Raw genomic sequence first — 24,183 nt, 5'->3', positions numbered from 1 at the left:
CTGTTCTTGGTTTGTGCAATTATAATGTTGCCTGTTTAATGTGTTACAAGATTGGGCTTCTGGTCATAAAAAAATATAATAGTGAAAATGTATTGGAAGACTGGGTTAGGCCATATAAACCCATTAATGTATTGCCTCCTGAGAATGGTGCAGTAAAAGCGCTCCACCTCTCCACACTGTGGGTGGCCGCACTGAGAAGAGCATGGGAATGGTGGGGAGGAAGTGATTGAAAGTCCTGGCAGGTCTCTCCCTTCTTATGCTTTCTGGGTAATAAAGACTTTCCAGTGGGTTTGGTGGGGTCCATCTTTCATCTAAGGGCAGTGAAAGAGCTTCAGAGTATCGGGCAGATGGTAGATACTGAGTTGAAAGGACTCTATTCCTTTCAACAACTGAGTAACCAGTGGGCCATACCTAGATGTAACTTCTTTGCGTATTTACAAGCCAGGGGAACTTGATGCTATAGTATTTACAGACTAGGACGAATCTTTCTTTGACACTGTGCCTAGATTTAATAAAGTGGGTGTAGGAACGGCTCCTGAAGGAACAGCCAAAAGTGTCTCACTTGGTTAAGTTGCTTAATTATTGGAAGGCGGATTTGGGAGTTGTGATGGAAACAGCAGATATTATGAAAGCATTTACTGCCGTTTATCGTTACTTTCTCCCCGCTAATCATAGGGAAATTCATTTTAAATTGTTGCATCGCATATGTCACCAGATTGAAAGGAACAGATGCATTTATGGGAGTCTCCTAGTGTTTAAAATATCATATTCTTACTGGGGACCTGTGCCATAAGTTTACAGAAAGTCATGGTTTAAACCTTTCGGGGGCAGATGCCAGGGTATGTGGAACAAATATTGAAAACCCTTGTTAAATGGATTGGCAAATTGGTGTATCTCCACTTATTAAAGAGGAGTGATATTGCCGGGGGGGGGGGGGGGGGCGCGGATCGCCATTTCTATTATATTGGCTAAAAAGTTAATTTTATTGCATTGGAATGATTCTGATGTGCCTTCTTTTCAATTGTGGAAAATAATGACATGTCAAGCTGCTTTGGAAAGATTAAGAAAGAAGTAATTACATGGGAAAAAGGCTCTTATTTCAGAGGGGCTATTTTAGGTATGGGAAGAAGTACTGAAGGGGAATTAGCAGTTTGGATGAATAGATCTGCCTCTGTTTATTGGTCAAAGATTGCCTTGTGTTATCAGATCTGTGATTGAGGTGTGTGTGCGAGTATGAATGGTGTGACTGGTATATGTTTGAGGTATAATGTGTAAAAATGGTGAGTTCTTACCGCTTGTAAGGTCATAATACTGATCCTGTTTGTAATGTTGACCATTTATCTTCTCTCACTTAATAAAAATTATTAAACAACCAAAAAAAAAAGTACACAGACTTCAACCTGAATTTTCAAAGCATTGTGCACAGAATCCAGAATGGCATAAGCACACACTTGTCTGCTTGGAAGCAGGTATAAATGGGTGTGTGCATTTACACGCATACTTTCAGCAGTGTGTGTATGTAAATGGTTTCCCCATCCCAACTCTGCCTGCAGGAATACCCTGTTTCCAGAGCACATAATAGTGTGCTCATCCCTGAGCAATTTTCCAAAAGCTCATGTATGTGTGTAAAACAGTGTTTTATGCATGTAAATGCTTTTGAAAATTGGGCCCCCGGTTAGGATTATTTTCTCTTCTATGTATTAATAAGCAGAGTAACTGTTTCCTTATTGCAAGTGCAGGCTCTGAAGCTGTGTAACTGTCTTCCTGGTTATAAACACAGAATCTGGAGCTCTCTGATTTTGTCTCCTTACAGGTTTCTCTCGGTTTCCCACAGTGGGGTACATTTACAAGGTGTCAAGCATGAGCAGCGATGAGATTTGGCTCTGATGTGATCTTCCACATGAAGCAAGGAACAGTGGGAGGCATATCGCCTGTCCTCTTAAGGTTAGGGGAGAATGGACTCTAGCTGTGTACTTGGTTGTCTTACCCAAGTCATGGGAGCACAGAAGTTTTTAAACTTATTTAAAATTCTAGTGAATTTTTCCAATCTAAAAATCAGAACCAAAGGATTAATCTTAGCAGTGAGGGATAAAAGACAACTCCCCACAAACGGGGAAGGGGCGCTATCAGCTTTTCAGACCCCATTTAACTTTCCTAAGGCGTGGTTGATAGTTTGCAATAATTCAAAACACAGTCGTCACTGAAGGATAATTGTATGAGGACTGCACTGTCCGTCTTATTCCTGCCTCCTTCAAATCTTGTACTGTTTCCTTTGAAGGTAATCTAAAATTCTGCAGGGAGCTTGCAAGCCCGCAGGTATTGTGCACCCATGGACCTGCATGCACAATTGCAGCCAGCATGCACAAAGTACCTGCACTGAAGCAGATGTAAAGTATGCATCTGAAAATAGTTGCAGGAATTTGAAAATGCCCGACTCTGGGATTCTCCTCTTTTGGATAACAGGAGCGGAGAGGAGCAATGTTCAATCAGCATTTTTATACAGGTAAAAATGCTGTTTGAGAATTGCCTCTTTTTTTTTTTTTATTACAGGCCACAACTGAGTTTAATAGTTCTCACTTTAGTGAGAGGCAAGACAGTCCTGTAACCTACCTCCTTGGTACAGAAGTCCAAGCTCCCATCTTCCCATTAATGCTGCTTAGCCATGAATGTGCTGAGAGAACAGGATTTGTATTAAAGTTCCTGCACCAAACAAGCTTATAATTATAAGATAACTGTTCCCCTTTCCCCAATGGAGTGAAACTTGAAGTTCTCTTCCTGTAGGAGACAAAAGTCCTTGACGTGATCCCAGAGAAAAATCCCTAAAACCTTAAAGCAGCACATGCTTCTTTTATCTCGCTCTCTGTGACACTGACACAAAGCTGAAGAGCAATATGTAAATGTGGAGCTTAGCCTATGATAGACTCCTGCATGTGAAAAGGATTCATACTGCAAGAATAAAATGCTTGCATGAAACATTATATAACCTGTAGTTATACTTTTCCAGTGCCAAGCACAGAGCAACAGAAAGGAGGATTATTCTGGCAGATAAAGCCCTAGCAGGCCCATCTTGTCTGCGTCCTCTGTACTAGCCTAGAAAGGCTTGGTTTCTCCTACGCTCTTCTCCGAGCTCTGTTTAAGACCTGTGACAGTACCGAGGATTTTGTCATGACTGGAATCTATAGTCATTGTCCCAGAACCTCTTTAAGAACCTTGTAGATTGGCTTTTGAGGGGAACCAAATCGCTCGAGCAGCAATAAAAGAATCTGAAGCCCTAACTTAGAGTCCACATGCTGCTGGTTCTGCCTGGGACTGGGAGCTTGGCAAGTCTCCCCAATTATTTATTTTTAAACATTTCTATTCCACACTCATGCCTAAAATGTTGGAGGTGGATTACAATAGTATATGTATATATATATATAGTTAAAGAGAGCAAGAATTGCAACAGGAAAAAACAAAAGGGTCTTGCCTCTGTCCTGAAAAGCAGGTTTTATGAAATGATTCTGCATGTTTGTAAAGTTGAATGATTTCAGATTGGGTTCTCTTATCAGAAGTACTGCAGCCAGATGTGCATATTCAGCAGCAGGGCCTGCAGGTTAAGAAGATGACAGCTCATGTTCCCTACTAGGGAAAACCAGATGATCTCACTTCACCTCCCAGTGTGAAGGGCAACTCACAATAAAAAGTCACACCACCCGCCTCAATGGCAGTTGGGATAAAGTCCAGTGGTTGAATGGATGCAGACAGGTCCTGTGCTTTCAAAACTTAAACTGTTAACATATTCTGAACACTGGAAAGACATATTAATAAGTGGCTTTATTTAAAAAATAATGTAATCAAGAAAATAAATTTACATAAACTTCCCACCAGTAAATGACCTGATCAGGCTTTAGCTTGTCAGTCCTAGGAATCTGTACTGTAAGAAGTCAAGTAAGCTGCATGGATAGACTCAAGGACTGGCCACAGGAAGAAAAGAGGCAAAGTGGGAGCTTATTCTGCCATTTGTGTCCAAATAAATATTGCAAGCTCCATCAGTATTAAGAGTGATGTGATTGGTTCACTGGATGCAAAAAGGCAGGCCTCATGGTGCAAGAGGTCAGAGTCGGGTGCAGTTCCATGCCACACGCTGTCACTGTGGGTTTCAAAACACTCACGAGTTAGTGCTCATCTGTGCTGGTTTCAGTGCCCAGGACAAAGGTTGAAGATGGGCAGATTTTATCTGAGAGAGGCTGTGAGACACATTCCTGGACCTTAACAAAGTTTAATTCTCATTCCTCATCCCCCAGAGCAGTCCAGATGGATTTCTGTCCCCTACCAGCAGATGGAGACAGACAATAAAAGATTCACCATAACCACCTACTTAAGGCACTGTGCCACCTGCAGTCTCTCAGTATTTCTCTGTCTCCAGCAGATGGTAGAGATGCTGAAACTTGCAGTCAGATGTCTGATGGACAAATTGCTCCTGGGGTGACTTGGTCCGTTTAGGGCTATCCTCCTGGTTGAGTAGAGATGGACGGGGAGGTCGTGACCCTTGGCTTGTTCCCAGATAGCAAAAGAGGGGGAGGGTGTCTGAAAGCCATTAGTGCTGGCTCCCCCTCTCCTCATCTGCCTCTTTCTTTGGGTCAAGAATCTTCTCAAAAGGGAAGGATATTTGCTATTTCCCTTCAGGGGGGTGAGGCACATCAGTTTGGTCTGGTGGCTGATGTTCCACAATTTATCCAAGGGAATGGAGTTGAGAAATTCTGGCTTGGACAGTGGTGACCATGGATGTCAGACTGTCTGGCTGGAGGGTACTTTGCCAAGGGCACAAGGGAGTTGGAAGTCTGCCGGAAACAACAAGGTCTATCAATATTCTAGACGAAGATGAACCGAAAAGCTTTGATGGGAGTTCCTTCCTTTAGGGGAAAAGCAGTGAAGATGCTGTCAGACAATGCAACTGTGGTGACTTCAATAAGCAAGGCGAAACCAAGAGCCAAGCAGTGTCCTTGGAAGTGAGTTCTCTGCAGGGGGGTGGAGAAGCATCACGTGCAGTGGATTTTCTGAGCAGGCATGTCTTGGACCCTGCAGAGTGGCAACTTGCAGACAAAGCATTCTCCATGATTATAACCAAAAGGGGAGTACCGCAAACAGATTTGATGGCAACCAGGAAAAACACCAAGCGGCCTCAGTTTTTCCAGTCGAAGGGAACCAGAGTCAGAGAATCTGACTGCTTTGTCACAACCGTGGCCTCCCCACTGTTTACTGTGTTTCCTCCATGGCCACTAACAGGCAGAGTGATTCACTGAATAGAGGCATCCGGGAAGAGTGGTTCTCATAAATCCAGAATGTCCTTGGTTCATGGGCTTTTTAAAGCTCAGCATAGAGGTTCCTTTGAGGTTCATTCGGATCCAAGGTCCAATTTGCTCAGAAGAGGAGGATCGTTTTTGTCTCACAGCTTGGCTCATGAAAGGAGGAGATTGAGGAACGAAGGTTATGAGGAGGAGATTATTTCCACTTTGCTACAGATGCGAAAGAGTTTGACTTTGTTGGCATATACCCATATGTGGAGGACACTTAAGGCTTGGTGTTCAGAGGGGGATGTTTCCCCATTTCAGGCACTGTTACTACTGATCCTCTCCTTTATACAGAAAGGTTTGGCTTTAAATTCCTTACGAGTTCAGGTGGTGGCTCTTTTATTACTAGCTTTTCACCCAGAGATAGTGCATTTTTTGCAAGCATTTGCGCCTGCCTGTCAGGAAGGTGTTTCTTCTGTGGGATCTGTTTGGTTCTGAAGGCTGTGTGTTCATACCCCTTTGAGCCCATCAGAAAGGCTTCTCTGAAGATCTTGCATGGAAAGCAGTTTTTCTGATGCCAATATGCTCTGCCAGGCAAATTTCAGAACTACAGGCTTTGTCACACAGGGACTCTTTTTTTTTTTTTAAGTTTTCAGAGAAAGGGGTTTTAATTTGCACGGTTCCATTCTTTTTGCCTAAGGTAGTTTCTTCCTCCCACTAGAACTATCTGTAAAGTTATCCTCCTTCAGGAAGTTATCTGCTGCAGGTCAGTCTAGAGATCTACATTTTCTGGGTTTTCATAGGGCACTTCTAAGGTATTTGAAGGTGATGAATGCTTTTCGCAGATTGGATCATGTGTTTTCTCCTTACAGTGATCGCAGAAAAGGCAATGAGGTTTCAAAATCTTCTATTACCAGGTGGATGAAAGATGATTGCTTCTGCTTACATGTCGAAAGGTCAGGCAGTACCAGTGGGTATTCGGGCGCATTCAACAAGAGTGGAAACAGCCTCATGATATTTGTAGGGCAGTGACCTGGTGGTTGTTGCATACATTTTCCAAGCAGTACAGATTGGATGTCCAGGCCTCAGAATGCAGCTGCTTCTGATGCAGGTATAGTGAGAGCAGGTCTTAAAGGATCCTGCCTGCTTTTGAAGGTGGCTTGGGTCCATCTCATCCATCTGGACTGGTCTGGGGGACAATAAGGAAGGGAAAATTGATTTCTTACCTGTTAGTTTTATTTCCTAGAGCCCTACCAGCCCAGTCCAGAGACTCACCCTGTTATACCGTACTCTATACTGCGGTGTGGAAATTTCAGAGATTGTAATAGTTATTATTAAATCTTTGGTTTTATAATAGCCATACTTTGCAGCTGATTTTTGGAACCTCCCAATTGGAGGAAGACAAGTTTACAATTGGGTTCACCTAAAAGTTTTATTATCCCTGCTTGTAAGGAAGTTAACCCTTTAGCTTTGATACGTAGATATGCTGAAGGACTGCAGGTAGCATAGTGCCTTAAGCAGGCAGTGACAGTAAATCTCTGTCTGCTGGTAGGGGAGAGAAATCTATCTGGACTGGTCCGGTAGGACTCCAGGAAAGAAAATTAGCAGGTAAGAAACCAGTTATCGCTTGAAATGTCTGATGAAATCTTGTGTAAGGGATCAAAGTTGAGACATCACACCTTTCCCTGATCCCTTCAGCTCCAGAGAAACCATCATGGGTCATGTGGCATGGTCAATGAAGACCTACTGCATCCGGGTGTGAGAGAGCTGACTGGTGACAGAAGAGGACACGACTTTTAACTGAAGCTCAGATTTTCTGCTTCTCCAGCTTGTGAGGGTGTGTCAGAAGGGAGACTTCCTGCTCTCTTCCCTTCAGCCAGAGCTTTGAAATGCTAGAGAGAGAGAAGAGCTGTGTTACCCTTGAGAAGATCCATGAAGTAAACACATATTGATATAGCAATGGTTACAAGATCCTGGTGCCATGGAACATGCACAATTGGTTAAATAACATGTTGGAGGTGGCTTTGGAATTCAGATCACAGGCCTCAGCAGTATCAAATTTGCATTCGCCTGACCTGTAAACAGAGAGCACAACTGCTCACTTATGCTTTCCCTACCAGACTATGTCACCTACCTGGGAGTTTTTAAACTCGGAGTACAGGGAGAAGAGGACATGCAGGGACTGAATCCGGCTCTTGTAAACTGGAATGTCCAGAGTAGCTGAAAAAAAAATATAAGACAAGAAACTGCCATTTAATGAACTTAGAACAGTTTGCCAGAATACTTATGCTGTTCAAAGCCAACTCAGAGCAGCATTAAGCCCTCCCTGACTGCAGCTTAATATTTTCCCTCACTCCGAGGTATTAACTATCTAACCAAAGGCCTAAATCTCCACTCCCATTTTCTACAATGCATTAACTCATACTTGAGCACAAACCAGTTGCAATAACCTATACCCAACCAGATCCTGTTATTCCTCATAGCATTAATTCCTGCATTATGCCAGCTAAGAAAGCCCAGTAGCACATGACTTTCTGCTGCTGTTCTCGATTTGAGTCATTAATCCCTACACTAAAACTTTATTTTCTCCCTAAAGAAACCTTTTTCTGAGGTCCCAGAAGTATGAGGCTCCATTCTGTGCTCTTGTGTTTGCACCACACTCACCACAGATCATGTCGATGTAACTAGGTAGCTCACAGTCTAAGTCTGCAGTGGGCAGGCTGACCTGGGGAAGACAGGGGGAGTAAACAATATCAGAAAGACTCCAGCCCAGCCCTCCCTCCCTGCACCACAGGAGAGATGCCACTGCTGATGCTCAGACTGAAACCTACCTTTCCTAAAAGCTCCTCAAATTCTGGGGACCACTCCTGCATCAATGTATCAATATCAGGCATGGGTCTGAAAGGGAAGAGAGGAAAGCTTGAGGATGTGACCCACTGCTTCATAGGAAAAATGTTCACATTCACCAGGTATGTGAGAGCTGCCCCAGGACTTCCCAACAATGCGCCAGCGAGCAGGGGATAGAGGTGGTAGCCAAGCTGCTTAGAGATTCATGCTTAGTAAAGCCTAGACCAGTGGAAAGTCCTTTGATTACGTATCCTTCCTTCCTTGTTAAACTGGGGTAAAACTAGTCCAGGTCTGTGGGAGGAAGGAGAGCAGGGCAAGGGGAGGACGACTCTCACCTGGGATAGTGTGTGATGGATTCTCAGCCAGTGAGCTGGACGTAGGCAGAGGGGAGGGTGATAACCTGGCGTGTGTGCTCAGGGAGGGAAGAAATATCACTCCCTGTAGTGTTTGGGGTGGGGATATCTCACCTGGTGTAGTGTACAGTGGCCGGGGGCTTGGAGCGATGTAGTTCACTGATGCTTTCAATCCAGGTGTCAATAGCCTTGGGGTTTTTCTCTGCATTCTCCAGGCTTTTCACTTTCATCTGCTGTGTGGAATGAAAATAGGAAAACAAGGAGGGGTGGAAGTCAAATTTAGTAGCAGCCCATCTAGCCAAGGGCCATCAACTGCCTGTCAGCATGAGGTGAGTAAGTGTATGCGAAGGCCAGCACCACCGGCTGTCAGCGTTGGGAGACGAGCATGGCTGCTGGCTGTTAGCGCGCACAGTTCAGCATGAAAATACTTTCATGTTTATTCCGAAAGTGGGCCACCACTTTTTCCCTGTACCCCAAGGTGGTAATTTCCTTTCCTCTAGAAAAGTCAGGCCAGGTCATTGTGTATGGCAGGCATACAGGACCCATGCGCGACGGCCTGGCCTGATTGAAAGTAAGAGAAATTTTCCAGTGATCCAGAAAAACATTTGCCCAAATTCAAGTCCTGCAAGTTCTAAGAGTGGCTTGAGGAGGGAAGCTGTAGAGGCAGCCCCCACACCATGTATTGCTCTTTTGACAGTTCCACTAGTGATGTATAAAACATGGACTTTGAGTAGTTCATTATCCACCAGCATAAGAAATGTGTAATCTTCTTTTACCAGCCCGCGCTAAGCAGGAACATCCAACAGGACTCACTGTGATGTTGTGCTGTTTGGAGTTTTCTGTTAACCAGAGGGAAAGCACTGTAGGGTCAGATTGCTTGGTGGATGGTTCATCCAGTGTCAGAAGGCCCAGGTTATCTGGCTTCCCATCTGGCCGGGGAACCTGTGGGCAGATGGAAAAGCAAACTGAGAGATGATACAGGTGAGCAGCAGGAGCCTCAGTTTTTATCATTCCTATATGTTACTGGTACAGCACAAATAGAGCCACGAGTAAGAGCCTCCATTTTGCCTTGTGGTCTAATGAAGGCATAGCTCTCAGAGTGGCCCTGTTTTGGGATCTAACATGGTTGCATACCTCATCCCCGTGGAAAAGCTGAAGCATTGTTCCATGAGGCTCAGCATCTGGGGGAAATCCCCTTCTTCCAAGAAAGGATTGTCAGGATCCCCCACCGAGGATCCCAACTCTCCATCTGAGTCTCCTGAAGGACCCTCCTCTTCACCTTCTCCTCCTTCAGTCTATCCCCTTCTGAGAGGGGACAAGGACTCCTTGGACCACTTCCTAGGAGCCAAGTAGGGAGACCTCTGAAGCAGGTGATCCCTAGCTTCCTCTCTGGACTCTTCCTGCCCCTGACAGAAAGCCAGAATGCCCTTAAAAAATTCCACACGTGAAATGGTGGAAAGATCCATCCCCGGGATAGGCAAAGCCCCCTCTGAACCCATTCCTGAGGGAATCGGTAGGAGAAGCAACAGAGCAGACTCTTCACCCTCCCTGGCAGGAACAGCCACCATATTCTCTTCCTGTAAAGTGGGATCCCCTGAGGTCCCCTACAGGGGACATCAGGGCGGGCATCAGGACTCTTCATATGGCATGAAAAGCAGAGACGGAGCTTCTTCCCACGTTGCTTTCCCGACACCATCTCTCTCTCTTCCCCAGCAGAACTGAGTAAACTCCTCCAACTGCGTGTCTCAGCAGCCCCTACAAACCCCCAAAATGGTGCCTGCCACATGTTCCCTGCATTGCCACGCTGATCACCCGGCTGGCTCCAAAATTAGCCCCACACAGCACTTTGTGACCGGGCAGCCCAACGAGGCCGCGATCGCAGCTGCCTCTCTTGCTCCTGATCGGTCCTGTAAACAGCGCATCAGCACCCAATCTCAGCGCTGCCTGATGCACGCACTCCCCCCCCCACTCTCCTGGCCAGCTGCGCTGAAAAACTAAACTGGCCCACAGCAGCAAGAACAGCAGGGGGAACCGAAAAGGACCAGACAGAGAAGAGGCTTATGCAGCAGGGCTAAGCCCAAAGCCTCCTTACCTTACCAGAGCTCTTCCCCTGTCAGGAGGGAGGGCTAGGGCAAAAGCTTTCACCACACTCCTGGCCTGAAATTTTTCCAGACTCAACTATAGGAGGAGGTAATGCTATCACCAGCGGAGGTCAAAATGGCCTGTTCAATCCTGGCAGGCCGTAGTCCACAAGCAAGGATGCATGTCCACCATCTGCTGGAGACTGAGAAATACTTGCTGGCTGGTGTCTGAGCTGAGCTATATGAGGGTGACATCAGCGAGTCGTTGTTCTGTCTCCATCTGCTGGTTGGAGTGCACAACCCACTGCTGTGGACTGGCTTGCCCGGATGAAGAAGGTGCTTGCAAATTGCCGGAATTTCACAAAAATGTGACATTTAAGGCTTGTACCTTTAAGAAGGCATCAATATCTCCAACTGCTGGGATGAAGTCGGGAATGAAGGGTTTCAGCTTGTGGTCCAGTTCAATAGCTTGAGGGGTATACCTGAGAAGCAGCAACAAAGAGGAAAATCAGGCCCCCGGCTATCAATCCATGGGGATACTCAAAATCTCTGCTAGGATATTTATCACACCTTGTTATATACTGGAAGAGTTCTTTAATCTCAGATGACACTGGCAAATGCTCAAAATCTGCAGGGTCATAAGCCCTGTGAAAAGGAAGAGACAAAATATTCAGCATGTCAGGCCTGAAATGTCAGTGGGTCCTTTAGTGCCCAAATAAATGCTTTTTAAAATATTCTTTCAGCAATGAGACCTCACCTTACCACATCAGCACATACCTGATTGGGTCGTTTTGGGGTGAAGTTATTTATGGCCCTCTTGCCATAGGTAAAGATGAACAGTGTAGAGGATTTTTTTTGGGGGGGGGGGGGGGGAAACTTTAAACTAACAGCTCCAGTTATATTGAGAAATTTCCTAGCGGGTAGACAGATGGACTCAGGACCAGTGGGTTTATGCTCCCCTGCCAGGAGATGGAGCAAGCTGCCACCACAGTATACATAACCCTGCAGTGACCCCAGCCTGCCAGTATTCTCTGTCTCCAGCAGATGGTGGATGTGCATCTTGCTATGGGGATTGCTTCGAGCTTTTTCAAAGGAGAAATTTGAAATTCTAAATTCAGGAAAAGAAAGCCCCAGTGTCCTGCTGTGATACCTCAAAGTCTTCCCCCCAGTTGAGAATCCCTGAGGTGATTTCTGTGGTCCCTCCAGAGATGTGCCTTGGTTTCCTGGTGTGGAATTTGCTGCTAGTTCAGCTAAAGGCAGCGGGTGCAGGAGGCTGAGTGTGGTGTGATGCCCTCTCCCCTCACAGCCGGAGACTATCTATACTCAGCTGGTAAGCATTGTCAGGTAAGGTTTAAAAAAAAAAAAAAAAACCCAACGTTTTACCTTTGAATCAGACAGATCTCAGTGCTTGGGGTGTTGTACCGAAGTTCGTTCCCAGTCCCATTGGGGTTGGGGAACTGGGCAGCCTGGCGGGTTGCGCGGCCCCCGGTGGGCTAGGCCTTGCACTTAGGCTTTTTTCTTGCATGCTGCCTGGTAGGCGGCGGCAGCATTTTTTGCCCGCTCCTGTGCGTGCTCTGCTGCCCTCTACGGGCCGTCGGCTCTGCTAACACATTGTGCGCTTAGTTTTTGGGTACGCTTTTATTATTAACAAGCAAGAGAACATCAGACAACAGTAACTCGGCCTGACACATCCAAGAAGTATACAGGTACAATGCCAAACACCTGAACTGATATATGCAGATAACAGTAAAGCCACTGGTCTACAATGTTCTCCCACCACCCCACCCTAAATACAACAATCTAGCGATATAGAACTGCGCATCTTAGGAGACAACAAGACCAGTTATGGATACCAAATGTCTAAAAACGTCTTCCCTTTCCCCTTGCATTTGTGACGAACAAAGTTTTTCCATAAGTAGTAAGAAAGAACATAAGTTATGCCATGCTGGGTCAGACCAAGGGTCCATCAAGCCCAGTATCAGTTTCCAACAGTGGCCAATCCAGGTCACAAGTATCTGGCACGTACCCAAACATTAGCTAAATCACAAGCTATAGCTTATTAATTACCGTAATAGCAGTTTATAGATTTTTCCTCTAGGAACTTATCCAAACCTTTTTTAAACCCAGTTACACTAACTACTGTAACCACATCCTCTGGCAATGAGTTCCAGAGCTTAACTATACGCTGAGTGAAAAATAATTTATTTGTTTTAAATGAGCTACTTGCTAATTTCATAGAATGCCCCCTGGTCCTTCTATTATCTGAGCATGTAAAAAACTGATTTACATAACATGTTTGTGTCCTTTCATTATTTTGTAGACTTCTGTCATATCCCCCCTCAGTTGTCTCTTCTCCAAACTGAACAGCCCTAACTTCTTTAGCCTTTCCTCATAGGGCAGGTATTCCATGCTCCTTATCATTTTGGTCACCCTTCTCTGCACTTTTTGCTGTGCAGCTAGATCCTTTTTGAAATGTGGTGACCAGAAATGCACACAATATTCAAGGTGTAGTCTCACCATGGAGCGATAAGAGGCATTTTATTTTCCATTCCCTTCCTAATAATTCCTAACATAGTTTACTTTTTTGATTGACACAGCATACTGGGCCGACAATTTCAATGTATTATCCACTCTAAAGCCTAGATCTCTTTCCTGGGTGTTAACTCCTAAGTTAGAACCTAACATTGTGTAACTACAGCAAGGGTTATTTTTCCCTAGATGCATCACTTTGCACTTGTCCACGTTAAATTTCATCTGCCATTTGGAAGCCCAATTTTCTAGTCTTACAAGGTCCACTTAATTGATGCATTTGAATTCTCCACTGCTCAAAAAGTAATCCATTATATTTAAAAAAAAAAAAAAAAATGCATCTTGATACAACAGGCCTTCCTAACATATAATAGTAAGTTGTCGTCAGACATATCATAATCATCAAAATTATCCAATAAGCCTAAGGCCATATCCAATGGGCCTGGACTTTTTGCCCTGGTAGAGATATAACTAAAGACAGACATCCCAAAAAGATGAACATACACATTCCCAAAAAGAATGAAAAAACTTCCGGTCAGGAGCTCCATACTTTAACAACGTGTTTTACACTGTTCACAAGCTTAGCTGGGCACAAGTTGTGCGTGTGCCTTGCTGCATTTTCTTCTAGGCGCTTATTCTTTGTGCGCATTCCCTTGTGAGCGCAAGCCATTCATATGCACATTTACTCCCGCGATGGCGCCGGTAAGCAAGAAGCTTAAGCGTCTTCCTATCTGTGTTGCCTTTCATATTAGGGCTTCTAACTTGTATCAGCACTGCTCAGACGCTCAAGGAGAGTTGTCTTCCTTGGATTTTGCTAAGCCTGGTTCTTCCCATTCTGATGATGGGTTGGTTACGGCCTTGACTGGCGGGGCACCAGACCTTGGTTCTTCTCTGGGACCAGCTCCAGTTCCTTCCAGGCTTGGTCTAGGTCCAGGTTGCTTTTTCTTGGGTGGAATTTTTTTCAAGGCTTACAAGCTTTTCTTCAAGCGCAGTCCTACGCTTCCCCCATGCCTGTCTGGTCAAGCCCTCAGCTTGTGGCTCCTCCCTCTTCTTATGCTTAAGCACCAGCGCTCGCCTCAGCTCCCTGCGGGTGTTCCCGACAGGAATCTGGATGACAATGAGGAGGTTGATCCAGGCTGCCCACTTCCTTCGACCTCCTACAGAGCGGGACTAATACTGGAACGGCGCACCGAGCACGGAGACCAGGAGGAAGGAAGCCCTAGCAGAATTCCCCTTAACTGTTTCTGCAACAATTTTTTATTTTTTTTTAATTAAACACACTTGACGGAGCTCAACTTTACTTGACTGAGCACAGAGACTGTCACCAGTTGCCAAATTCTGCTTCCTGCGCCGCTGCCTTTCAGCTTAAGTAGCTAAGTTCACGCTGGCTGAAAAACTAGTTACTGGACCAAGGCACATCTCTGAGAACCATGGAAATCACCTCAGGAATTCTCAGCTAGGGGAGGGATCTTATGCTATCACCGCAATTATTTTTCTCCTTTTCTCAAATCGAAGCAATCCCCAGTGGGGAGATACATGTCCATCATCTGCTGGAGTCGGAGAATACTGGCAAGCTGATGTTACTAGAGGGGGTTATATACTGACACATCAGTTTACTCTGTCTCCACCTGCGAGTAGGGAAACATAAACCCACTTGTTCTAGATTCATCTGACTGGACGCTAAGAAAATATAGTTGGTGAAATTTGAAACCACGCCCAGAGTCAGCTTCGATGAAGCTCTCTTAATAGCAGCTGTTCGCAACAAGTAAGTTATCTCTATAATTTTGGCCTTCTGTTCCTTGGTGCTGAGAATAAAGTCTCCCTGGTCCTTCTTGCTGGGCCTGTGTAGCTTACAGTAACATCAGTGCAAGCCCCAGCTGTACAGGCAGAAAAATACTCATACCCTTCCAGAGGGGCTCCGTGCTCTTCAGCATCATCTCCATCATCTTCATTGTCGTCAGAGTCCGTTTCATCCGAATCCTCCTCTTCCTCATCATTCTCGCTAAAACCCCGCTGTGGCGGGGCCAGCTGTGCCCCTTTATCTGGGTCCTGGGATAAATTGGAACCAGATGTTCTTACTGAATATACTTGTGAGAGATGAAAGAATGAGCCTTCGTTATCAACTGCTTGGGGATTTTCCCCTCTACTGTATACCTCTTCCTAACTTACTTAGTCATTTCAGCAACAGCCTTTGTTACATAAGAACATGCCAAACTGGGTCAGACCAAGGGTCCATCAAGCCCTGAATCCTGTTTCCAAGCACCAGGATGCCCACAGCACCCTGCAGTCATGGGCCCTAAGTCCAGCCACAAGGTGTCACCACCAGGGGCTCTGAAGGCTTTCTCTTCAGCATCCTACAGCCCTAGCTGACCTGAGGAGCAGAAGACCTGAATTGGGAATCAAACCAAGATATCTCCACATGGCAGTCCTTGAGCCATCAGGCCAGCCCTGCTAGTCTTCTTTTTAACCAGAAACTAGATGCTACCAAAGTCACAGTTTATCTCTGGATTCATAAATACAGAGCACTTTCTCTGCTTTGGCCACTAAAGCCCTTTTTTATTTATCTATTTAAAGGCTTCTATATACCGATAACCGTTGGCACATCATATCGGTTTACATGGAACAGGGTGATTAAATAATAGGATAACATTTGGTAACATAATAAAAATTAAGATGTGGTATTAACCGTAAAACATTAATAAATAAATGTGAACGTTATCAGGGTTTCCAACAGAAGAAAATATCAACATGTGGAGAACTCAGAGAGGTTTACAGTTAAAGAGGATTAAAGTTTGGGGGCGAGAGAAAGGGAGGGGGGAAACATCAATGTGTGGGAGGGAAGGGAGAAGGATCAAGAGCGTAGGGGTGTGAGGAGCGGGGTGTATGGGAGGAAGCATGAGATGGTAAGGGGCATTAGGTGAAGGCCTGTCTGAAGAGCCATGTGTTTAATTTTTTAATTTCTGTGTACGAGGTTCCATGCAGAGGTCCGGAAGCATTGCATTCCAGTTTGAGGGCCCTATCATCGATAATGCTCAATCCCTTGAGGTGGAAAGGTGTGTGAGTTTAGGAGAGGGTGTGTGAAGGGTTCCTTTATAGGCAGATCTGGTGGGTCTATTGGATGTATGAAAGTGGAGAGAGTCGTTTAGCCATTGGATGTTCTGGTTGTGTAGGGTCTTGTGTATAAGGGAGAGGCTCTTGTAGATAATTCTGAAGGCGATAGGGAGCCAGAAAGTTCCCCTGTAATTAAAGTCAGTCAACCTTCTCCTCCACCTCTAAAGAAAGACTGATAGCAGGCGTCATTCATTCATGCTGTGAGCCAGAGAAGAACGTTGGTTCATCAGTACCTTGTAGTGAGATGCAACAGGGCAGCCTATGATAGAGCATTCCCACTCATCATGCTACAGGCTAGAATCTCTGGGGCAATTTTGGACATTTCAGCAAGAAGCTGCTCATTTACACACACAGCACATCTGGTCAGCTGGCTTAAGGGACACCAGAGAACCACATTCACTCTCTTATTTCCATTTCTCAGAGCTGATCCATAGTTGGTGTCATTTGGTCTCATTTTGCACCAGCAGCTTGTTCACAAATTAGGTCTGGCTGTTACCTTGTTTGTTTCTTCCTCATACTCATCACTGCTGTTATCTGCCATGGCTTTCTGCTGTGGGTGAGACCTGGTAATGGCTAACAGGGGAAAAAAAGTTCAGAAAAGTCTGTGTAGATCTAGTTCAATTCTGGAGCTAGGAACAGCAGCTGGGATAGAAAAATTGTAGGCTAGGGCAAGAGGAAATGAAATGCCGGGCACTGCTAGCACAACTTCACACTGTCTTCATGGCTATAAAACTATATTTGTAGGTCTGAAGCCTACATAAAATTAACAGTAAGTCAGCCTGGTTACAGCATTACTTCCTATTATATAAGACTATAGTGACACCAGTTTGATCCATTTTAGCAGATCTGCCGATACTTATCTTCAAAGTTGATTCAAATTAGGTAAAAAATAAGACTGAGTTTGCTGAGAGTAATAGCTTTTAGCAAAAAACAAGACCTGAAGTCAATACTTCAGTCAGCTACAGTGGAGCTTGGAGCCCTTATCTTCCTCACCTGGCTGCCGTGGTGTTGGGGTATAGATACTTGCCACCTCTTCTGAATCATTAATCTCTAGGCTCTCATCATAAGGCTGATTTTCCACTAACTTGGTCTAAATAAAAAAAACAAAAAAAAAAACCACACCTAAAGTTAGTTAAAGTTTAGGAAACTTAGTGATCTCGCCCCATCTCCCTCTGTCTTTTCAGTATAACAGATTTATTTACATAATCTTGTATGCCTCTGATTGCGAAAAAATGGTCCAAGGCAGTTTACAACAATATACTCAAATCATATTAAAACTATAAACAAAGCACATATAATCAATAAAATCACATCATAAACATTAATTAGTTGAATGCTTCAGCAAAATAAAGTCTTCTTTCTAAATGTATCTCAGCTGGAAATGTATGCTATAGTACAGGCACAATAAATGAAAAAGCTTTATTGTGAGTGGTTTGAGGTCTATATTTCACACAGAGGGAATATTTCTTCAATTTATCTGCAAGTGAGCAAGGGTCTTCCAAATTTATCATCTTAAATACAATAACTAAATTTGAATTGCATGTGTCATTTCACAGGCAACCAATGTAACTGGCAGAAAGCTGGACTAATATGATCATAATGCTTTAAACCCATTAAGATTCGGGCAGCAGTATGTTGTATTAGTTGTGGTACTCTAATGCTTGCTTGGGGAAGGCCAACAACTAAACTACTGTGATCGATATTCACTGATAACCAAAACAAAGTAATTCATCAAGTACCATCTTCAACATGAAAGGCACCTTTCCTCTTTTTCTCACCCGTTTGTCTTGATCATATTTTAATATCATTGCCCCAAACTGCTCATTGCTTTCCTCATGCTGTGACATTCAGTGAGCACTGATCTTGTGCATCAAATATCCCAAGAAATCAAAGCATTTTACATTGCTAACCCATACTCTTTTGCTTTCTATCATGCTTCCAGCACCAGATTCACTAATTTGTCACCAGAACCTTGGAATCTGATGAGCAAATTTTACTTTCCCATTGTAGCATAGTAAATGAAGACTGAAAGACCACATAATGATCATATAAATTTCCATATGCAACCCTAAAGCAACTCTATGTTTCCATCTTGACTTTTACCTCCCCTCTCAACTCTGTTCCCACTACTGTCCTACATATCGATCCCGTGTAAGGTACTGGTCACCACCTGTGATGGTAATCCATTTCAGGCCTTCTCTTTTCCCTCAGTGATTCTTACAAGATCAATACTAAATTCAACACCCATATTCCCTATTATGTCTTATTACCAAGTTTTCTAGTAATCCATACAACCATCAAAACTAGCAAAGACAGTGCATGGGGATCACCACGCTCATCAAATTTGGGGGTTTAACAATGGTTATATCATGCAGATTACCCCAATGAGATCTTGAAAAGCCAATGCAATCATATCACTGCAACAGCCATTCCATCCAGGTTCACCCCATGGCCTGTGGTGCAATTAGGTGATACTTCTGCTATCCTGTCCCTTTCTTCCAATATCACTTTGGCCTCCATCATCTTTTCCATGGGAAAAAATTATTCCCTGAGGTTGATCTTTAGTTTAAATTCCTTGGAGCTCCATACCATTACCCCCTAGTTCTATAACTTTCCAATGAAAGGCTCTCTTCACATATTATTAACAGTTTGATATCCTCTATCATATCCACTTCCGGCCCGCCTCTCTCCTGGGGTATAAATATTTAGGTCCTTAAAAAGTTGAATAGGTATGATTGCTCCCAACATCTTGCACACTCACACAAGTGGGTGATGTGAGCCTTTGGCATTGAATTGGGGCATGCTCTCCTTATATGGCTCAGAAAGCTCTAGAAGTCTTGACTTCTCAGAAGTCTCAGCACACACATTCTCAGCACACTGAGCCGACAATTTCAATGCATTATTCACTATGATACCTAGATCTTTTTCTTGGATGGTAACTCCTAAGATAGAACCTAACATTGTGTAACTACAGCAAGGGTTATTTTTCCCTTTATGCAACACCTTGCACTTGTCCACATTAAATTTCATCTGCCATTTGGATGCCCAATCTTCCAGTCTCACAAAGTCATCCTGCAATTTATCACAATCTGCTTGGGATATAATACTCTATTTGTGATCCATGGGTTCACAAATACATCCTTTGAGAGCTAGGTCTGAGAATCTTTTCGAACAGAAGTTGTTTGGTTTTTTGTTGAAGGGGCCCACAAACAACTACTTGAGGAGTTCCCCATTTGTCGAAAATTGTATGAAGGACTCTGTCATTCATTACCCAGTGGTGCAGAAGGAGTTGCCTGCTAAGGCAGTCCGCTAGAATGAAGATAAAATGTTGAGAGATGAATTGTATGTGAAACTGCAAAATCCCATATCTAAACTGCTATTTTGCATAAGGAGTAAGAGCCCATTCCTCCTTATTTGTTCACAAAGAACATGGTTACTTGGTTGTCCATCTGGATTTAGACAGCCAATTTTGTAATGTTTGGTTGGAATACTCTGAGTGTCTTGAATACATCTAGAATATCCAAGTGATTTATACGTAGACAAGATTCTTCCTTAGCCCATAATCCCTGTGTTTTCTTGCTGTTCAAGTGTGCATCCCACCCCTGAAGTGATTCATCCATTGCTATCTTGTATTGAATAGTGGTAAGTTGCATTGTTGACCACATGTCAAATTTGACATTCTTGTCCACCATCACAATGACCCCTTTGAATGGTTGGTAACTGGGATCTTGGTTGATATAGATTGTATGCTCTGGAGCCAATGAACTTTAAGATGCCACAGTGGATGACATTTTCAAACAAGCAAAACGGAACAATGTGCACCATGGGTGCCTGTGGCCAATAATTCTGAGAAGCATTCTGGCAGTGATTATGGTTTTTTGAGGTAGTTGAAGAATTGAATCTTGCAAGACGTCTGCTCTCCTTCTTGGAAGAATAGTACGCATTTTTCTTGTGTTTAGCAGGGCACTAATGAACTCTAAGTTCTAGGATGGAGTGAGATTGGATTTTTTTTGAAGTTTATGACAAACCCCAAGCTTTGAAGAAGTTGTAAGACTGCATTGATGTGTTCTATGGATTCTGGTCCTGATCTTGCCAAAATGAGCAATGCGTCCAAGTAAGGGAATAAGAGTATATTTTGTTTTTGTAGGTATGCAGCCAGTACTGCTAGAACTTTTGTGAAGACTCTTGGCACCAAAGCAAGACTGAATGGTAGAACTTGATATTGGTAATGAGTATTTTTAATTGTAAATCTTAGACATCTGTGATGATTTTGTTTGATTGGAACATGCATGTAGGCATCTTTCAGATCCATGGTAGTTAAGAAGTCGTCTTGTTGAAACAGTGGCATTATTGTGTGTATATGCATTGTTCAAGAGTTGAATATCCAAAATTAGATGAAGCTCTTCTGACTTTTTTGGGATTAGAAAGTAGTTGTAGCAGAATCCATGTTTCATTTGATTATGGCTTTTGAGCATGGTAGGGATGAAATTTCTGTTTGTAAACTGGAATGTTTTAATAAAAATATATTAATGGTCTTGCGATATGTTTTCAGGAATTTTCTTGAAGTTTAGATGGTATTCTTGTTTTATTGTTGAAAGCACCCAATTTGTCTGATGTTATGAACTTCCTTGAGTCATAAAATTGTCAGTATTTGCATAGATGGTATGAAAGAGGTATTCTTTAGCTTGCATTGAGCGTGAAAAACTAGATTCATTTTATTGCTGCAACGATTGATTTTGTTTGTTGTTACCCTGTCCTGTGGAACTGGATCTCCGACTTCTTGTTTGTTGGATGTTTTATTACACAAATGAATAGTACTGATGTGGTTGCTTGCAACAACAGTTATATGGTTGATAATGTCCTCTGTAAAATTAGGAATAATACAGACATCTGTAGTATGGATTTCTTCTGCTCTGGTGTTCGGATGTTGTTGAAGATGACAGTGATTGTAAAGCTATTTTCTGCTTCTTGATTGTTTCCTCTACTTTTTCTCCAAATGCATTTTAGCCCTTACATGGGGCATCTGCGAGTTTCTTGTGTATATCCTCCTTTACACTGGATGCGAAGAGCTAAGCTAACCTTCTTGCTGTGAGGACGACTGCAGATGTCCGAGAAGGTTCTCATCATAAACTGATCTGATGAGATGTTTATGCAGTCAGTCTTTGAATAATAAATTGAAATCTTCCTTCTTGTCCTCTGGTATATTTATTTATTTATTTTTAGATTTTTATATACCGGTGTTCCTATATGAAATAAAGATCACATATAGGAAGAGAACTCTTGAATTTTATTTAAGGTATTAAAGAGAAACTGGACCATTTGGACCTAATGGGCCTCTCTACATGCCTGCAGTATTGCTGCTAGGAAAACCTTGCCAGCATTATCCAATGTTCAACAGGGGGTTGAAGGGGTGTTTGAATATAACCTTGCTTTCTTCGATCACATCATAGTAGACTCATCAATCAGTGAGATACATGGGTAGTTGATTTGGTATGGCCTCGACATAGTTTTATGGCATACTTAGGAGTCGATATGATGGTTTGTGGAGTTTTCCATCTGTTGTCTTGTAACTCCAAAAAAAGATTCCAGCAGCAGAATAATTTTGTTTATCCTTTGTGGTTGAATGAACTGCAAAGTCCACAATTAATGAATCTGGAATTTATCTTCATCCACTGAAAAATTTACTTTCACCTTTCTTTTTATGAAAGACATATGTATTATCAGTGGGTGTGACACTTCACTTGTTATCTGGTGAAATATCTGGAAGGGGACATTCCAATGAATAGAAGGAGGGATCTGTATCATATGCTTGATGTGTAGGTCCATGGGAAGTCTTTCTTGGAGCCTGAATCTTGGTTGAGGGCCACACTGTTTGGTTACCTTAACAAGATGTTACAACAGAGTAGAGAGAAACTACAGTGCACTAGTAGTGACATAAAAACTCTATTTTAGTCACAAAGTTTCAGCCAGCAGATTGGGAAAGGAAAAAATGCATTTTACAAAGCACCTCTTTGTGGGATAATGTACAGCGGCAAAACTAACAATTTAAAAACCTCTATTTCAATGTTGTTCATTGTAAGGGCAAGGAGCATCTCCTGTTTTCTTCTGGCATTGTGCATTTCTCAGTGAGTTTATGCCATGGCTGCCCAAACTCCTGCACTGTTCTTGCACTACAAGTGGTTTAGTTTCGCTCTGCTATAACATCTTTTCCAAGAGCATAAATGTCACCTAACCAGCTCAGACCCATTACTCTATAAAGAGTCAGTTATTCCACCCCTGTTTGGTGAACTAAGGGAGGGAAATGTTTACATTCACACATTTGTGCTGTATTCATGCATTAAATGTATAAAAAAATGCCCATATGGAGTTTTAATGGAATATTTGCTCTTCTTTTGTTCCTGTTATATACAAAGCATAAATATATCTATGTGATGCCTATGTCATGTCCTGATCTGTTTGCACAGCAGCTCTGATTAACTTGTCACAGCTGAGCTGATTAAATAGAATAAATTTCATCTAAAAGATTTTAGCTCAGGTTTCTAAATAAAGGTGAATTAGATTCAGATGATAGCTAACACTGGGCCCTGACTTTTACAGTGTGGGGTACTGATCTGTAGACATTAGGGAAAAAGGAAAGGACTATTTCTACAGCCAAACATGTTCAAACAGCATTGTCTTTATTATTGAGAAGACTGCTCACCCCATAACAATAGCTAGTGGTAATTTTGTTATGGATTTGACAGTTGCTTGGTTTTGATTGTACATATTACTACCTTCATATAAGGCTTAGAGCTGAGCAGAAGTTACTACCAAAAGAAACTTGCAGTGCAGACCAGAAGGACCATTTTGTCTTTTTCTGCCATCATTACTATGTGTTTGTTGGTACTGTTGCTTTAGCCTTACCACTCTACAATCCATAACATTTAGCTTTCAGAAATTCTGCATTAAACTAAGGTAGTAGCTGCCTCTCAAACATGAGACCCTTTTCATGAAACATAGCTTGCCTACAAGCTGCTGAAAAGACTGGGGGATCTAATTACTAAATGTTTTCTCCCATTGTGCCACTAGGAAAAAGACTTAATAAACAAGGCCTTGGCTGATCAGAAGTCCCTAGTATAATGTACCAATAAATAAAATACTTTCACAACTCGTAGATAGTGTTAGGATACTAAAGAACAAGTCGGGAGACTCCTGCTATTCTACTATGGGAACCCTGACAAGCTACAGTATGTCACCATGACCGAGTTTACACACTCCTAACTGTCCCTTCTCCCCTTTTTAAGTTCACATGCAGTCCAAATGATAGAAGAGCACGTTCAACTTACTAATGGTGGAGGCGTTTCTAAAGACCTAAATATTATAAAGCATGTTCCACCCCAACCCCCATGAATAATAACATATACATCTAAACAAGTATTATAAAATGCAGACCGCTCACATGACAAGTTCTCAGCCCTGGAAAACTTGCAGATTATTAACAGAGCAGCCTGACCCTTACACGACAGCAGTAATATGAGTGATACAGAGAGAAGCCATAAGCGAGCACAGGACCGCCAGCGTTAGTCACAGACATGAGTCGGGCACTTCTGGCCTCCTACACTGGGGCCTATTCGAGGCCTCCCCGGAAACACAGCTTTCGTGAAACCATCACGGTATAAACACCGGCACACGGTCCCCGCTTACCATGGTGAGAGGCAGTTCCCAGTCCCCCCCGTCTTCGGCCGGTGGGCGGGTCTCGGTTCCAGTCCCTCTCGCTCAGCGTGCGAGCCTCGGTTCTGCTCCCCACCGGCTCGTGACCCCTCTCGTGGAATAAGGCACCACGAGCCCGGTATCCAAAGCAAAAGGGACGCGAAAGAAGGGGGGGGGATGTCATGGAGCACGCATGCGCGTGCGTAGAGTAACGGAGGGGACGTATGTGACCTGATGACGCAACAACTCCTCCGTCAGCAGTCGTGTGCCAGGAGATGGCACGCTTGAGATTTCAACGTATGC

The 24,183-nt window shown here is 43.4% G+C and overlaps 2 protein-coding genes across 5 annotated transcripts in view; one reads left to right on the top strand and one right to left on the bottom strand.

Annotated features, from left to right (window-relative positions):
* The window catches only part of TMEM25 (transmembrane protein 25), a 23,774-nt gene extending 19,431 nt beyond the window's left edge, over nucleotides 1–4,343 (top strand). For both annotated transcript variants that reach the window (XM_029573743.1, XM_029573744.1), the window contains exon 9: nucleotides 1,814–4,343. In XM_029573743.1, the coding sequence (XP_029429603.1) occupies nucleotides 1,814–1,887 (74 nt within the window). In that variant the 3' untranslated portion in view covers nucleotides 1,888–4,343. The remainder of the gene's footprint in view (nucleotides 1–1,813) is intronic.
* On the bottom strand, nucleotides 3,795–24,183 carry IFT46 (intraflagellar transport 46). 3 transcript variants are annotated; one of them, XM_029573745.1, is made up of 12 exons: nucleotides 23,875–24,179; nucleotides 17,185–17,281; nucleotides 16,688–16,764; nucleotides 14,984–15,129; nucleotides 11,122–11,196; nucleotides 10,940–11,033; nucleotides 9,284–9,412; nucleotides 8,585–8,703; nucleotides 8,102–8,168; nucleotides 7,935–7,995; nucleotides 7,405–7,490; nucleotides 3,795–7,162 (listed from the first exon to the last, which is right to left on the bottom strand). In XM_029573745.1, exons 1-12 carry the CDS (start codon nucleotides 23,875–23,877, stop codon nucleotides 7,067–7,069), a joined length of 1,050 nt encoding a protein of 349 aa, XP_029429605.1. In that variant the 5' UTR covers nucleotides 23,878–24,179; the 3' UTR covers nucleotides 3,795–7,066. The 3 variants fall into 3 exon arrangements, with proteins under 3 accessions (XP_029429605.1, XP_029429606.1, XP_029429608.1); XM_029573746.1 differs by having other exon boundaries at nucleotides 5,854–7,162; nucleotides 8,585–8,700; nucleotides 23,875–24,183; XM_029573748.1 differs by lacking the exon at nucleotides 14,984–15,129 and having other exon boundaries at nucleotides 5,854–7,162; nucleotides 23,875–24,182.

The sequence above is a fragment of the Rhinatrema bivittatum genome, chromosome 12, assembly GCF_901001135.1.
Source record: "Rhinatrema bivittatum chromosome 12, aRhiBiv1.1, whole genome shotgun sequence".
Lineage (NCBI taxonomy): Eukaryota > Metazoa > Chordata > Amphibia > Gymnophiona > Rhinatrematidae > Rhinatrema > Rhinatrema bivittatum.
This window is presented reverse-complemented; position numbering and strand designations above follow the sequence as displayed.

Bases quoted from the DNA above. Each gene is read 5' to 3' on its own strand.
- IFT46 (XM_029573745.1), bottom strand. The intron at 9,413-10,939 runs GTACAAGCCTTA...ATCTGCCCACAG, and splicing joins ATATTGATGCCTTCTTAAAG to GTTCCCCGGCCAGATGGGAA. The intron at 8,704-9,283 runs GTGAGTCCTGTT...CATTCCACACAG, and splicing joins CCAAACAGCACAACATCACA to CAGATGAAAGTGAAAAGCCT.